Source organism: Natator depressus, chromosome 5 (assembly GCF_965152275.1).
Source record: "Natator depressus isolate rNatDep1 chromosome 5, rNatDep2.hap1, whole genome shotgun sequence".
Classification (NCBI taxonomy): Eukaryota; Metazoa; Chordata; order Testudines; family Cheloniidae; genus Natator; species Natator depressus.
Genome location: NC_134238.1, coordinates 767,985 through 781,695, shown reverse-complemented (window position 1 = coordinate 781,695; position 13,711 = coordinate 767,985). Strand labels below are relative to the sequence as shown.

General features: G+C 48.1%; 1 protein-coding gene across 2 annotated transcripts in view; it reads left to right on the top strand.

Moving 5' to 3' along the window:
• GBA2 (glucosylceramidase beta 2) overlaps positions 1–13,711 on the top strand; it is a 68,525-nt gene that overhangs the window by 35,224 nt on the left and 19,590 nt on the right. For both annotated transcript variants that reach the window (XM_074952190.1, XM_074952189.1), the window contains exon 7: positions 13,054–13,207. In XM_074952190.1, coding sequence (XP_074808291.1) covers positions 13,054–13,207 — 154 coding nt within the window. The remainder of the gene's footprint in view (positions 1–13,053; positions 13,208–13,711) is intronic.

Sequence of the window (13,711 nt, the reverse complement as noted above, 5' to 3'; positions counted from 1 at the left end):
TAAGTTCAAGTTCAATGGTAAAAGTCTTTCTGTTCTGGATGGTTAGTGGCAACCAGCAAATGCTGTGTGGGCTGACCCAGCCTCATGTCAGTCACTCGTAAAGAAAGCTGGTCAATGATGTTGGTTTCCCTGTGAGGGTTTGTAAGGAGTTCCTGCTCACCCTCCTCCGAAGCGGATAGTAATGGCAGCAGCAACATGCAGAACAAGAGAGAGCCCTTCGCACTCGGTGACTTCTGACGAGGATGGTAGAAGAATGGATGCATTGGGAAGGAAGTTATTCAGCCTCGCTTCGTATGAAACTGGCAAACTACCAAGCAGTCGTGTCTCGTTACCATTTCCTTTTTGGGGAAAAAAGTCTTGGCCAGTTCTTTGCCGGAGGATTGACAGGGACAGGTGAATGTGTTAATACAGGAGGGCAGCGTGTAGCAGAGCATGGGCTAAGAGCTTCACTCGATGTTTGTGACTCAGTGGCAAGATCAGTTGCATCTTCAGTTGCTCTTCGCAGACAGAGACAATACCTAAGATAGAAAATCCCCCAGGTGAAGGAGATGGACTTTTTAGTGACAAAACTAATGACGTTTTAGGAAAGATAAAGGATACAAGATCAACAGCAAAATCATTAGGTCTGTTTTAGTCTTTCAGGAACCAACTTTTAGATACATCACAAACAGTTTTACCCCCTTTATCTTTGTTGTCTTACTACACCCAAAGATGACAAGGATACCAACAACAACAAACCCTACAACTTCTCAGCAGCAACAGAGAAAGTCTTTAAACTATTCATGGCATCGAGTCATTCTGCAATTTCCTCTTCTCTAAGAAATCTGAGAAGTGAGGATTGAGATCTGCCAACCAGTCAATGATACAACTGTACTTCCCCTTTTTGAATGTGAGCTTTCTCACGTCCTCCATGCACGGGTCGGACAATAGTGGGCTTTAGAAATTACAGAAAAAGGTTTTACTATTCAATTCAGAGCCCTCCCTCTATCCAGCATCATCCCTCCCCACCTTTCTCTCCTCAGGGACTCCTCCCGTGAGACTATGATAAGAATAAAGAACGAGGAGTGCTTGCGGAACCTTAGAGATTAACAAATTTATTTGGGCATAAGCTTTCGTGGGCTAAAACCCACTTCATCAGATGAATGAAGTGGAAAATACAGTAGGAAGATATATAGATAGATGAAAGCTACTGTTTCACATTTGGGGACGATTTATATCTTCAAATCAGCGGCACTGCTATGGGTACCCGCATGGCCCCACAGTATGCCAACATTTTTATGGCTGACTTAGAACAACGCTTCCTCAGCTCTCGTCCCCTAACGCCCCTACTTTACTTGCGCTATATTGATGACATCTTCATCATCTGGACCCATGGAAAAGAAGCCCTTGAGGAATTCCACCATGATTTCAACAATTTCCATCCCACCATCAACCTCAGCCTGGTCCAGTCCACACAAGAGATCCACTTCCTGGACACTACAGTGCTAATAAACGATGGTCACATCAACACCACCCTATACCGGAAACCTACTGACCGCTATTCCTACCTACATGCCTCCAGCTTTCACCCTGACCACACCACACGATCCATTCTCTACAGCCAAGCTCTGTGATACAACCGCATTTGCTCCAACCCCTCAGACAGAGACAAACACCTGCAGGATCTCTATCAACTACAATACCCACCTGCCGAAGTGAAGAAACAGATGGACAGAGCCAGAAGAGTACCCAGAAGTCACCTACTACAGGACAGGCCCAACAAAGAAAATAACAGAACACCACTAGCCGTCACCTTCAGCCCCCAACTAAAACCTCTCCAGTGCATCATTAAGGATCAGCAACCTATCCTGAAGGATGACCCATCACTCTCACAAATCTTGGGAGACAGGCCAGTCCTTGCTTACAGACAGCTCCCCAACCTGAAGCAAATACTCACCAGCAACCACACACCATACAACAGAACCACTAACCCAGGAACTATCATATAATCATAGAATATCAGGGTTGGAAGGGACCTCAGGAGGTCATCTAGTCCAACCCCCTGCTCAAAGCAGGACCAATCCCCACTCAAATCATCCCAGCCAGGGCTTTGTCAAGCCAGACCTTAAAAACTTCCAAGGAAGGTGTGACGCAGCAGGGCGGGGGGAGTGTTGACCTGGGAATGTGCCCTGGGGACGGGAGACCTGAGAGCCTGTTACCTGAGCCAGGAGGGGGAGGGGGAGGTGACACCTCTGCCCAGGAATGTGGACGGAGGCTGCAGCAGGGAACCTGCTGAGTGGGTTTAGTTTGAGTTTGGGGCTGGGTGGAGGAACACAGGGAACCCCAGGGCTGGGGTCTAAGCTCCCTGCTCCCCCAGAAGGACTTGACTGAGGGGTCCTGGGTGTACCCACAAGCTCTGTTTTGGACTGTGTTCCTGTTGTCCAATAAACCTTCTGTTTTACTGGCTGGCTGAGAGTCTCAGTGAATCCCAGGAAGAGGGGTGCAGGGCCTGGACTCCCCCACACTCCGTGACAGAAGGAGATTCTACCACCTCCCTAGGTAACGCATTCCAGTGTTTCACCACCCTCCTAGTAAAAAAGTTTTTCCTAATATCCAACCTAAACCTCCCCCACTGCAACTTGAGACCATTACTCCTTGTCCTGTCCTCTTCTACCACTGAGAATAGTCTAGAACCATCCTCTCTGGAACCACCTCTCAGGTAGTTGAAAGCAGCTATCAAATCCCCCCTCATTCTTCACTTCCGTAGATTAAACATTCCCAGTTCCCTCAGCCTATCCTCATAAGTCATGTGTTCCAGACCCCTAATCATTTTTGTTGCCCTTCGCTGGACTCTTTCCAATTTTTCCACATCCTTCTTGTAGTGTGGGGCCCAAAACTGGACACAGTACTCCAGATGAGGCCTCACCAATGTTGAATAGAGGGGAACGATCACGTCCCTCGATCTGCTGGCTATGCCCCTACTTATACATCCCAAAATGCCATTGGCCTTCTTGGCAACAAGGGCACACTGTTGACTCATATCCAGCTTCTCGTCCACTGTAACCCCTAGGTCCTTTTCCGCAGAACTGCTGCCTAGCCATTCGGTCCCTAGTCTGTAGCTGTGCATTGGGTTCTTCCGTCCTAAGTGCAGGACCCTGCACTTATCCTTATTGAACCTCATCAGGTTTCTTTTGGCCCAATCCTCCAATTTGTCTAGGTCCCTCTGTATCCTATCCCTGCCCTCCAGCGTATCTACCACTCCTCCCAGTTTAGTATCATCCGCAAATTTGCTGAGAGTGCAATCCATACCATCCTCCAGATCGTTAATGAAGATATTGAACAAAACTGGCCCCAGGACCGACCCTTGGGGCACTCCACTTGATACCGGCCGCCAACTAGACATGGAGCCATTGATCACTACCCGTTGAGCCCGACAATCTAGCCAACTTTCTACCCACCTTATAGTGCATTCATCCAGCCCATACTTCTTTAACTTGCTGGCAAGAATACTGTGGGAGACCGTGTCAAAAGCTTTGCTAAAGTCAAGAAACAATACATCCACTGCTTTCCCTTCATCCACAGAATCAGTAATCTCATCATAGAAGGCGATTAGATTAGTCAGGCATGACCTACCTTTGGTGAATCCATGCTGACTGTTCCTGATCACTTTCCTCTCGTGTAAGTGCTTCAGGATTGATTCCCTGAGGACCTGCTCCACGATTTTTCCAGGGACTGAGGTGAGGCTGACTGGCCTGTAGTTCCCAGGATCCTCCTTCTTCTCTTTTTTAAAGATTGGCACTACATTAGCCTTTTTCCAGTCATCCGGGACTTCCCCCGTTCGCCACGAGTTTTCAAAGATAATGGCCAATGGCTCTGCAATCACATCCGCCAATTCCTTTAGCACTCTCGGATGCAACTTGTCCAGCCCCATGGACTTGTGCACGTCCACCTTTTCTAAATAGTCCCTAACCACCTCTTTCTCCACAGAGGGCTGGCCATCTACTCCCCATGGTGTGATGCCCAGCGCAGCAGTCTGGGAGCTGACCTTATTCGTGAAGACAGAGGCAAAAAAAGCATTGAGTAAATTAGCTTTTTTCCACATCCTTGCAACAAAGCCCGTTGCCAACTCTGTCCACATATCTATTCAAGGGACACCATCATAGGACCTAATCACATCAGCCACACTATCAGAGGCTCGTTCACCTGCAGATCTACCAATGTGATATATGCCATCATGTGCCAGCAATGCCCGTCTGCCATGTACATTGGCCAAACCGTACAGTCTCTATGCAAAAGACTAAATAGACACAAATCAGACGTCAAGAATTATAACATTCAAAAACCAGTTGGGGAACACTTCACCCTCCCTGGACACTCAGTTGCAGACCTAAAAATCGCAATTCTTCAACCAAAAAACTTCAAAAACAGACTCCAGTGAGAAACTGCAGAACTGGAATTAATTTGCAAACTGGACACCATCAAATTAGGCCTGAATAAAGACAAAGAGAGGGAAGAGCATCTTCGCAAGCAGGCTGGCTAACCTAGTGAGGAGGGCTTTAAACTAGGTTCACCAGGGGAAGGAGACCAAAGCCCTGAGGTAAGTGGGGAAGTGGGATACCGGGAGGAAGCACGATCAGGAGTGCACGAGAGGGGAGGGCTCCTGCCTCATACTGAGAAAGAGGGACTATCAGCGAGTTATCTCCAGTGCCTATACACAAATGCAAGAAGCCTGGGAAACAAACAGGGAGAACTGGAAGTCCTGGCAAGGTCAAGGAATTATGATGTGATTGGAGTAAAAGAGACTTGGTGGGTTAACTCCCATGACTGGAGTACTGTCATGGGTGGATATAAACTGTTCAGGAAGGACAGGCAGGGCAGAAAAGGTGGGGGAGTTGCACTGTATGTAAGGGAGCAGTATGACTGCTCAGAGCTCAAGTATGAAACTGCAGAAAAACCTGAGTGTCTCTGGATTAAGTTTAGAAGTGTGAGCAACAAGAGTGATGTAGTGGTGGGAGTCTGCTATAGACCACCGGACCAGGGGGATGAGGTGGATGAGGCTTTCTTCCAGCAACTCACGGAAGCTACTAGATCGCAGGCCCTGGTTCTCATGGGTGACTAATTTTCCTGATATCTGCTGGGAGAGCAATACAGCGGTGCATAGACAATCCAGGAAGTTTTTGGAAAGTGTAGGGGACAATTTCCTGGTGCAAGTGCTGGAGGAACCAACTAGGGGCGGAGCTCTTCTTGACCTGCTGCTCACAAACCAGGAAGAATTAATAGGGGAAGCAAAAGTGGATGGGAACCTGGGAGGCAGTGACCAAGAGATGGTCGAGTTCAGGATCCTGACACAGGGAAGAAAGGAGAGCAGAATACCCTGGACCCTGGACTTCAGAAAAGCAGACTTTGACTCCCTCAGGGAACTGATGGGCAGGATCCCCTGGGAGAATAACATGAGGGGGAAAGGAGTCCAGGAGAGCTGGCTGTATTTTAAAGAATCCTTACTGAGGTTACAGGGACAAACCATCCCGATGTGTAGAAAGAATAGTAAATATGGCAGGCGACCAGCTTGGCTTAACAGTGAAATCCTTGCTGATCTTGAACACAGAAAAGAAGCTTACAAGAAGTGGAAGATTGGACAAATGACCAGGGAAGAGTATAAAAATATTGCTTGGGGATGCAGGAGTGAAATCAGGAAGGCCAAATCACATCTGGAGTTGCAGCTAGCAAGAGATGTTAAGAGTAACAAGAAGGGTTTCTTCAGGTATGTTAGCAACAAGAAGAAAGTCAAGGAAAGTGTGGGCCCCTTACTGAATGAGGGAGGCAACCTAGTGACAGAGGATGTGGAAAAAGCTAATGTACTCAATGCTTTTTTTTGCCTCTGTCTTCACGAACAAGGTCAGCTCGCAGACTACTGCACTGGGCAGCACAGCATGGGGAGGAGGTGACCAGCCCTCTGTGGAGAAAGAAGTGGTTCGGGACTATTTAGAAAAGCTGGACGTGCACAAGTCCATGGGGCTGGATGCGTTGCATCTGAGAGTGCTAAAGGAGTTGGCAGATGTGATTGCAGAGCCATAGGCCATTATCTTTGAAAACTTATGGCGATCGGGGGAGGTCCCAGATGACTGGAAAAAGGCTAATGTAGTGCCCATCTTTAAAAAAGGGAAGAAGGAGGATCCTGGGAACTACAGGCCAGTCAGCCTCACCTCAGTCCCTGGAAAAATCATGGAGCAGGTCCTCAGGGAATCAATCCTGAAGCACTTACATGAGAGGAAAGTGATCAGGAACAGTCAGCATGGATTCACCAAGGGCAAGTCATGCCTGACTAATCTAATTGCCTTCTATGACGAGATAACTGGCTCTGTGGATGAAGGGAAAGCAGTGGACGTGGTGTTCCTTGACTTTAGCAAAGCTTTTGACACGGTCTCCCACAGTATTCTTGCCAGCAAGTTAAAGAAGTATGGGCTGGATGAATGTACTATAAGGTGGATAGAAATTGGCTAGACTGTCGGGCTCAACGGGTAGTGATCAATGGCTCCATGTCTAGTTGGCAGCCGGTATCAAGTGGAGTGCCCCAAGGGTCGGTCCTGGGGCCGGTTTTGTTCAATATCTTCATAAATGATCTGGAGGATGGTGTGGATTGCACCCTCAGCAAGTTTGCAGATGACACTAAACTGGGAGGAGAGGTAGATACGCTGGAGGGTAGGGATAGGATACAGAGGGCCCTAGACAAATTAGAGAATTGGGCCAAAAGAAATCTGATGAGGTTCAACAAGGGCAAGTGCAGAGTCCTGCACTTAGGATGGAAGAATCCCATGCACCACTACAGACTAGGGACCGAATGGCTCGGCAGCAGTTCTGCAGAGAAGGACCTAGGGGTGACAGTAGACGAGAAGCTGGATGAGAGTCAACAGTGTGCCCTTGTTGCCAAGAAGGCCAATGGCATTTTGGGATGTATAAGTAGGGGCATTGCCAGCAGATCGAGGGACGTGATCGTTCCCCTCTATTCGACATTGGTAAGGCCTCACCTGGAGTACTGTGTCCAGTTTTGGGCCCCGAACTACAAGAAGGATGTGGAAAAATTGGAAAGCATCCAGCGGAGGGCAACAAAAATGATTAGGGGACTGGAACACATGACTTATGAGGAGAGACTGAGGGAACTGGGATTGTTTAGTCTGCAGAAGGGAAGAATGAGGGGGGATTTGATAGCTGCTTTCAACTACCTGAAAGGGGGTTCCAAAGAGAATGCATCTAGACTGTTCTCAGTGGTGGCAGATGACAGAACAAGGAGTAATGGTCTCAAGTTGCAGTGGGGGAGGTTTAGGATGGATATTAGGAAAAACTTTTTTACTAGGAGGGTGGTGAAGCACTGGAATGCGTTACCTAGGGAGATGGTGGAATTTCCTTCCTTAGATATTTTTAAGGCCCGGCTTGACAAAGCCCTGGCTGGGATGATTTAGTTGGGGATTGGTCCTGCTTTGAGCAGGGGCTTGGACTAGATGACCTCCTGAGGTCCCTTCCAACCCTGATATTCTATGATTCTGTGAGTGAATGGGTCATTACGCAAACTAAAAACTATTTTTCCCCCCCCTTACTGTTACTCTCATCTTCTTGTCAACTGTATGAAATGGGCCATCCTGATTACCACTGTAAAAGTGATTTTTCCTCCTGCTGATAATAGCTCACTTTAATTGATTTGTCTCCTTAGAGTTGGTAAGGCAACCCCCATCTTTTCATGTTCTGTGTGTGTATCTCTGTGTGTATATATATATATATCTCTATCTTCCTACTGTATTTTCCGCTCCATGCATCTGATGAGGTGGGTTTTAGTCCACGAAAGCTTATGCCCTGATAAATTTGTTTGTCTCTAAGGTGTCACAAGGACTCCTCGTTCTTTTTGCTGATACAGACTAACATGGCTACCACTCTGAAAAGTATGATAAGAGTGGAAATTCAGTCCCTTCTTGAAGTGTAGGGGCAATAGAGGAGGTTCGCAGATAGTACAAGAATCGGGTTTTATTCAAGATGTTTCCCTATACTGAAGAAGGGTGGAGAACTCCATCAGATATTGGACCTAAGGAAGCTTAATGCATGCATCAGAAAGTTCCATTTCTGATGGTAATCCTGGCATCTCTCATCCCCTCACTTTCAAGTCAAGGTTGGTTTGCAGCCCTTGATCTAAAAGACGTGTGTTTTCATCGTGTGAGGAGACCAAAACGTTGCAAATACCTGCAGTTTGCCATTGGACAAGGTCACTTCCAATACCAGGTTCTACCCTTTGGGCTTTCAGTGGTGCCTAGAGTCTTAACAAGATGCCTGTCCATGGTAGTGGCTTTTCTAAGACGTCAGGGAGTTTTTGTTTACCTGCTTTAAGCAATTGGCTTCTGAAGACACCAGCCAAGGAAGTTTTGTAAGGGATGTCTGCTCTAAGCCTGTTTCACAATGTAAGTCTGTTAATAACTGTGAACAAGTTTCAGAGTAGCAGCCGTGTTAGTCTGTATCTGCAAAAAGAACAGGAGGACTTGTGGCACCTTAAAGACTAACAAATTTATTTGAGCATAAGCTTTCGTGAGCTACAGCCCACTTCATTGGATGCCTAGAATGGAACATATAGTAAGATAGATAGATACACACATACAGATAAGTTGGAAGTTGCCATGCAAACTGTGAGAGGCTAATTAGTTAAGATGAACTATTATCAGCAGGAGAAAAAAACTTTTGTAGTGATAATCAAGCTGGCCCATTTAGACAGTTGACAAGAAGGTGCGAGGATACTTAACATGGGGAAATAGATTCAATATGTATAATGACTGAGCCACTCCCAGTCTCTATTCAAACCCAAGTTAATGGTATCTAGTTTGCATATTAATTCAAGCTCAGCAGTTTCTCGTTGGAGTCTGTTTTTGAAGCTTTTCTGTTGCAAAATTGCCACCCTTAAATCTGTTACTGAGGGGCCAGAGAGGTTGAAGCGTTCTCTTACCGGTTTTTGAATGTTATGACTCCTGATGTCAGATTTGTGTCCATTTATTCTTTTGCATAGAGGCTGTCCGGTTTGGTCAATGTACATGGCAGGGGGCATTGCTGGCACATGATGGCATAGATCACATTGGTAGATGTGCAGGTGAACGAGCCCCTGATGGCATGGCTAATGTGATTAGGTCCTATGATGGTGTCACTTGAATAAATATGTGGACAGAGTTGACATCAGGCTTTGTTGCAAGGATAGGTTCCTGGGTTAGTGTTTCTGTTGTGTGGTGTGTGGTTGCTGGTGAGTATTTCCTTCAGGTTGGGGGGCTGTCTGTAAGCGAGGACTGGTCTGTCTCCCAAGATCTGTGAGAGTGAGGGATCATTTTCCAGGATAGGTTGTAGATCCTTGATAATGCATTGGAGAGGTTTTAGTTGGGGGCTGAAGGTGACGGCTAGTGGCGTTCTGTTATTTTCTTTGTTAGGCCTGTCCTGTAGTAGGTGACTTCTGGGTACTCTTCTGGGTCCGTCCATCTGTTTCTTCACTTCCGCAGGTGGGTATTGTAGTTGTAAGAAGGCTTGATAGACATCCTGTAGGTGTTTGTTTCTGTCTGAGGGATTGTAGCAAATGCAGTTGTATCTTAGAGCTTGGCTGTAGACAATGGATCGTGTGGTGTGTCCAGGATGGAAGCTGGAGGCATGTAGGTAAGTAGAGCAGTCAGTAGGTTTCCTGGACACTACTGTGCTAATAAGCGATGGTCAAATAAACACCACCCTATACCTATGCATCCGATGAAGTGAGCTGTAGCCCACGAAAGCTTATGCTTTAATAAATTTGTTAGTCTCTAAGGTGCCACAACTACTCCTGTTCTTTTTGTGAACAAGTCTCTTCCATCACCTGTTCAGAGCATTCCTTTCATAGGCCCGACCCTCCTCGAGTGAGCAGAGCTCTCCTGCCCAGAGGCAGGTTTTAGAATATCCAGACTGCAGTTACCAGTATTTGACCAGAAACCTGTTCCGAAGGTGGTTATTTATCTGAAATTGCTGGTTCCTTGATATCAGCAACGTACGTCACCCCCATGCCGGGCTCAGAATGGGGCCACCGCAGAATGGGGGGTCCTAGAATTACAGCCCAACCAAGGACTGCACGTTCAGAAGAATTTGTATTCCATAAGTATTCTGAGGTCTGTGCTGCAGGGGGCCCGGACAGAAAACACCCTCCAGAGGGACAGCTGTGGGTGCCCCCTTGCCGGCATTAACAGTCACTTGCAATGCACCCCCAAGATCTGGTATGATGGAAGTGTAACTGATTTTAATGAACTCTGGAAATATCCACCTCTACCCCAATATAACGCTGTCCTCGGGAGCCAAAAAATCTTACCGCATTGTAGGTGAGACCCCGTTATAGCGAACTGGCTTTGATCCACTGGAGCGCACAGCCCCGCCCCCCCGGAGCGCTGCTTTACCGCGTTCTATCCGAATTCGTGTTATGTCGGGCTGCGTTTTATCAAGGTAGAGGTGTACTTAGATTCTGCACCATCGACTGGGTACCAGTGGAAGCAGCAGCTGAAATCAGCTGGCAAGTGCCCAGGGGAAATGAGAAGGTGCCCCCCTTCCCTCCTCCTCTGGGGTCTCAGTACTGCAGAGGCAGGGGACGGAGCTGAGGGGCGGGGAGCGACCATGTCCATTCTGTAATCTTGCTCGTGGGGAGGAGGCGCGGGGGTGCAGGAGCACTGTGGTGTTGCTCCGGGAAGGTTCCAGCGTCTGGCCTGTGCAGGCCTAGGAGCGGGAGCGTGCAGACGATGTGGAGAACGCCAGTTACGAGTCAGTAACCTCCATCTTATCACCGTTAGTGACTGCGTCTTCAAATCTGCTTTGACCTCTGGCACGGCCCTGCTATAACTCCTGCTCCCGTTTATTGCCACACTGGGCAGAGTTCCAATTTTGAAGGGTTTCTCTTGGCTCAAATAGCCTCTCAGCCCTGCCATTAGCTGTGGCCACATGCTCCGTGCCGGGTCCCCGTTTGGTCAGCAGGGCGCCTGTCTGTGGAGCCTTTGCTGCTGGGTTTTTGTAGCATCCGTGGTACCACGAAGGACTGTACTTCCTCTGTTTTTAATGGTAGGGCCCTTCTAGAAAGGAGCATTTTGCTAACACTGTGTGACTGTCACTGTGGTGCTTCCCTCTCCCCAGCACACCGAGCCTAATTAGATTGTGGTCACTGTTGCTTAGTGGCTCAGCTCCTCTCACTTCTTGAATTGGCTCCTGTGTGCTACTTAAGACAAAGTCAAGAACGGCATAAGAATGGCCACACTGGGTCAGACCAGTGATCCATCTAGCCCCGTATCTGGTCTGCCAACAGTGGCTGGTACAAAGAACATAACATAAGAACGTCCATAAAGGGTCAGATCAAAGGTCCATCTAGCCCAGTCTCCTGTCTACCAACAGTGGCCAGTGCCAGGTGCCCCAGAGGGAATGAACAGAACAGGGAATCATCAAGTGACCCATCCCCTGTCGCCCATTCCCAGCGTCTGGCAAACAGAGGCTAGGGACACCATCCCTGCCCATCCTGGCTCATAGCCATTGATGGACCTATCCTCCATGAACTTATCTAGTTCTTTTTTGAACCCTGTTATAGTCTTGGCCTTCACAACATCCCTGGCAAGGAGTTCCACAGATTGTACATTGTGGGAAGAAATACTTCCTTCTGTTTGTTTTAAACCTGCTGCCTGTTCATTTGCTTGGATGACCCCTGGTTCTTATGTTGTTTACCCTGTTATATAACACTTCCCTGTTCACTTTCCCCACACCAGTCATGATTTTATAGACCTCTAGCATATCCCCCCTTAGTCGTCTCTTTTCCAAGGTGAACAGTCCCGGTCTTATTAATCTCTCCTCATACAGCAGCTGTTCCCCACCCCTCATCATTTTTGTTGCCCTTTTCTGAACCTTTTTCAATTCCAATAGATCTTTTCTGAGACGGGGTGACCAGAACTGCATGCAGGGTTCAAGGTGTGGGTGTGCCATTGATTTATATATAGGCAATATGATATTTTCTCTCCTTTTTTTCCCCTAATGATTCCCAATATTCGGTTAGCTTTTTCGACTGCCACTGCACGTTGAGTGGATGTTTTCAGAGAACTATCCACAATGACTCCAAGATCTGTCTTGAGTGGTAACAGCTAATTTAGACCCCATCATTTTATATGTAGAGTTGGGATTATGTTTTCCAATGTGCATTACTTTGCATTTATCAACATTAAATTTCATCTGCCATTTTGTTGCCCAGTCACCCAGTTTTAAGAGATCCTTTTGTAGCTCTTCGCAGTCTGCCTGGGACTTAACTATTTTGAGCAATTTTGTATCATCTGCAAATTTTGCCACTTCACTGTTTACCCCTTTTTCCAGATCATTTATGAGTATGTTGAATAGGCCTGGTCCCAATACAGACCCCCGAGGGATACCACTATTTAGCTCTCTCCATTCTGAAAACTGACCATTTATTCCTCCCCTTTGTTTCCTATCTTTTAACCAGTTACCAATCCATGAGAGCACCTTCCCTCTTATCCCATGACAGCTTCCTTTGCTTAAGACCCTTTGGTGAGGGACCTTGTAAAAGGCTTTCTGAAAGTCCAAGTACACTATATCCACTGGATCCTCCTTGTCCACATGCTTGTTGACACCCTCAGAGACTAGTAATAGATTGGTGAGGCATGAATTCCTTTTTCAAAAGCTGTGTTGACTCTTCCCCAACAAATCATGTTCATCTGTGTGTCTGATGATTCAGTTTTTTCACTATAGTTTCAACTAGTTTGCCTGGCGCTGAGGTTAGGCTTACCGACCTGTAATTGCCAGGGTCACCTCTGGTTCGCCTTTTCTTGTAGGTACTAGAACTTTCTGTTCCAAGAAGCAAGCAGTGAAAGTGTTTAGAAATTGTTTCTCTGCACTTTGTGCTTTTGCCCAGTTTATCAGAGGGGCTAAGTGTTGAGTCTGGACCAGCCTCGCTCCTTGCCTGAGCCTGCAGGACAATGTGGGGCTGGTGGCAGGTCCTGGGATGCTCCTTTGCAAGGGGTGAGAGTCCCAGTGTTCTCACCGTCTGCTTTTCCTACCCGACAGGTAAGGGCAGCCTCACGGAGAAGGGGGAGGTGACTGCAGCAGCTGTTTGCGCCAGCTGCACAGTGCCGGCCCGGGGGCACAGGACGCTGGAGGTGGCCCTGGCCTGGGACATGCCGCGCATTCACTTTGGCTCAAAGGAGAAGCTGCATTTCAGGTAGGTGGCCAGATCCCCTGTGTGCTTCCAGGCACAGCTGCCACCCACCAGACGGAGCTGTGTGTGCCGTGTGCCCAGCCTTCTCCCGCCGTCACGCAATGTGGACCCGTCACCAACTCCAGTGCGTGCATCTTGCATGGTCACCGTGCCCCTGGGATGCTGCCCAGCTTCCCCCTTATCCCCGCAGCACATGCCCTGCCGATCCCACTTCCCTGCACCCCAGCCTGGTCCTGGGCCCCAGGGACAAAGCTTACCTAGCCCCAGCTGGTCCCATCACGGAGGAGCCGTGCCTGCTGGGGCATGGGGTCTGCGTGGGCCGCCCCAGCCAGGGCAGACTCCTTAGTGGTGCACGTGCCCTGGGCAGAGTCTGCCCAGCAGGCTCAGGGGGTCTCTCAGGGCACCTTTGCCTGCATTGCCCATTGTTTAACCTCCGAGACTCGGTCAGACCCTGTTCGGCTGGGCCAAGACAAGGGGATTCTCCATTGCTCGGAGTCTTTATATCAA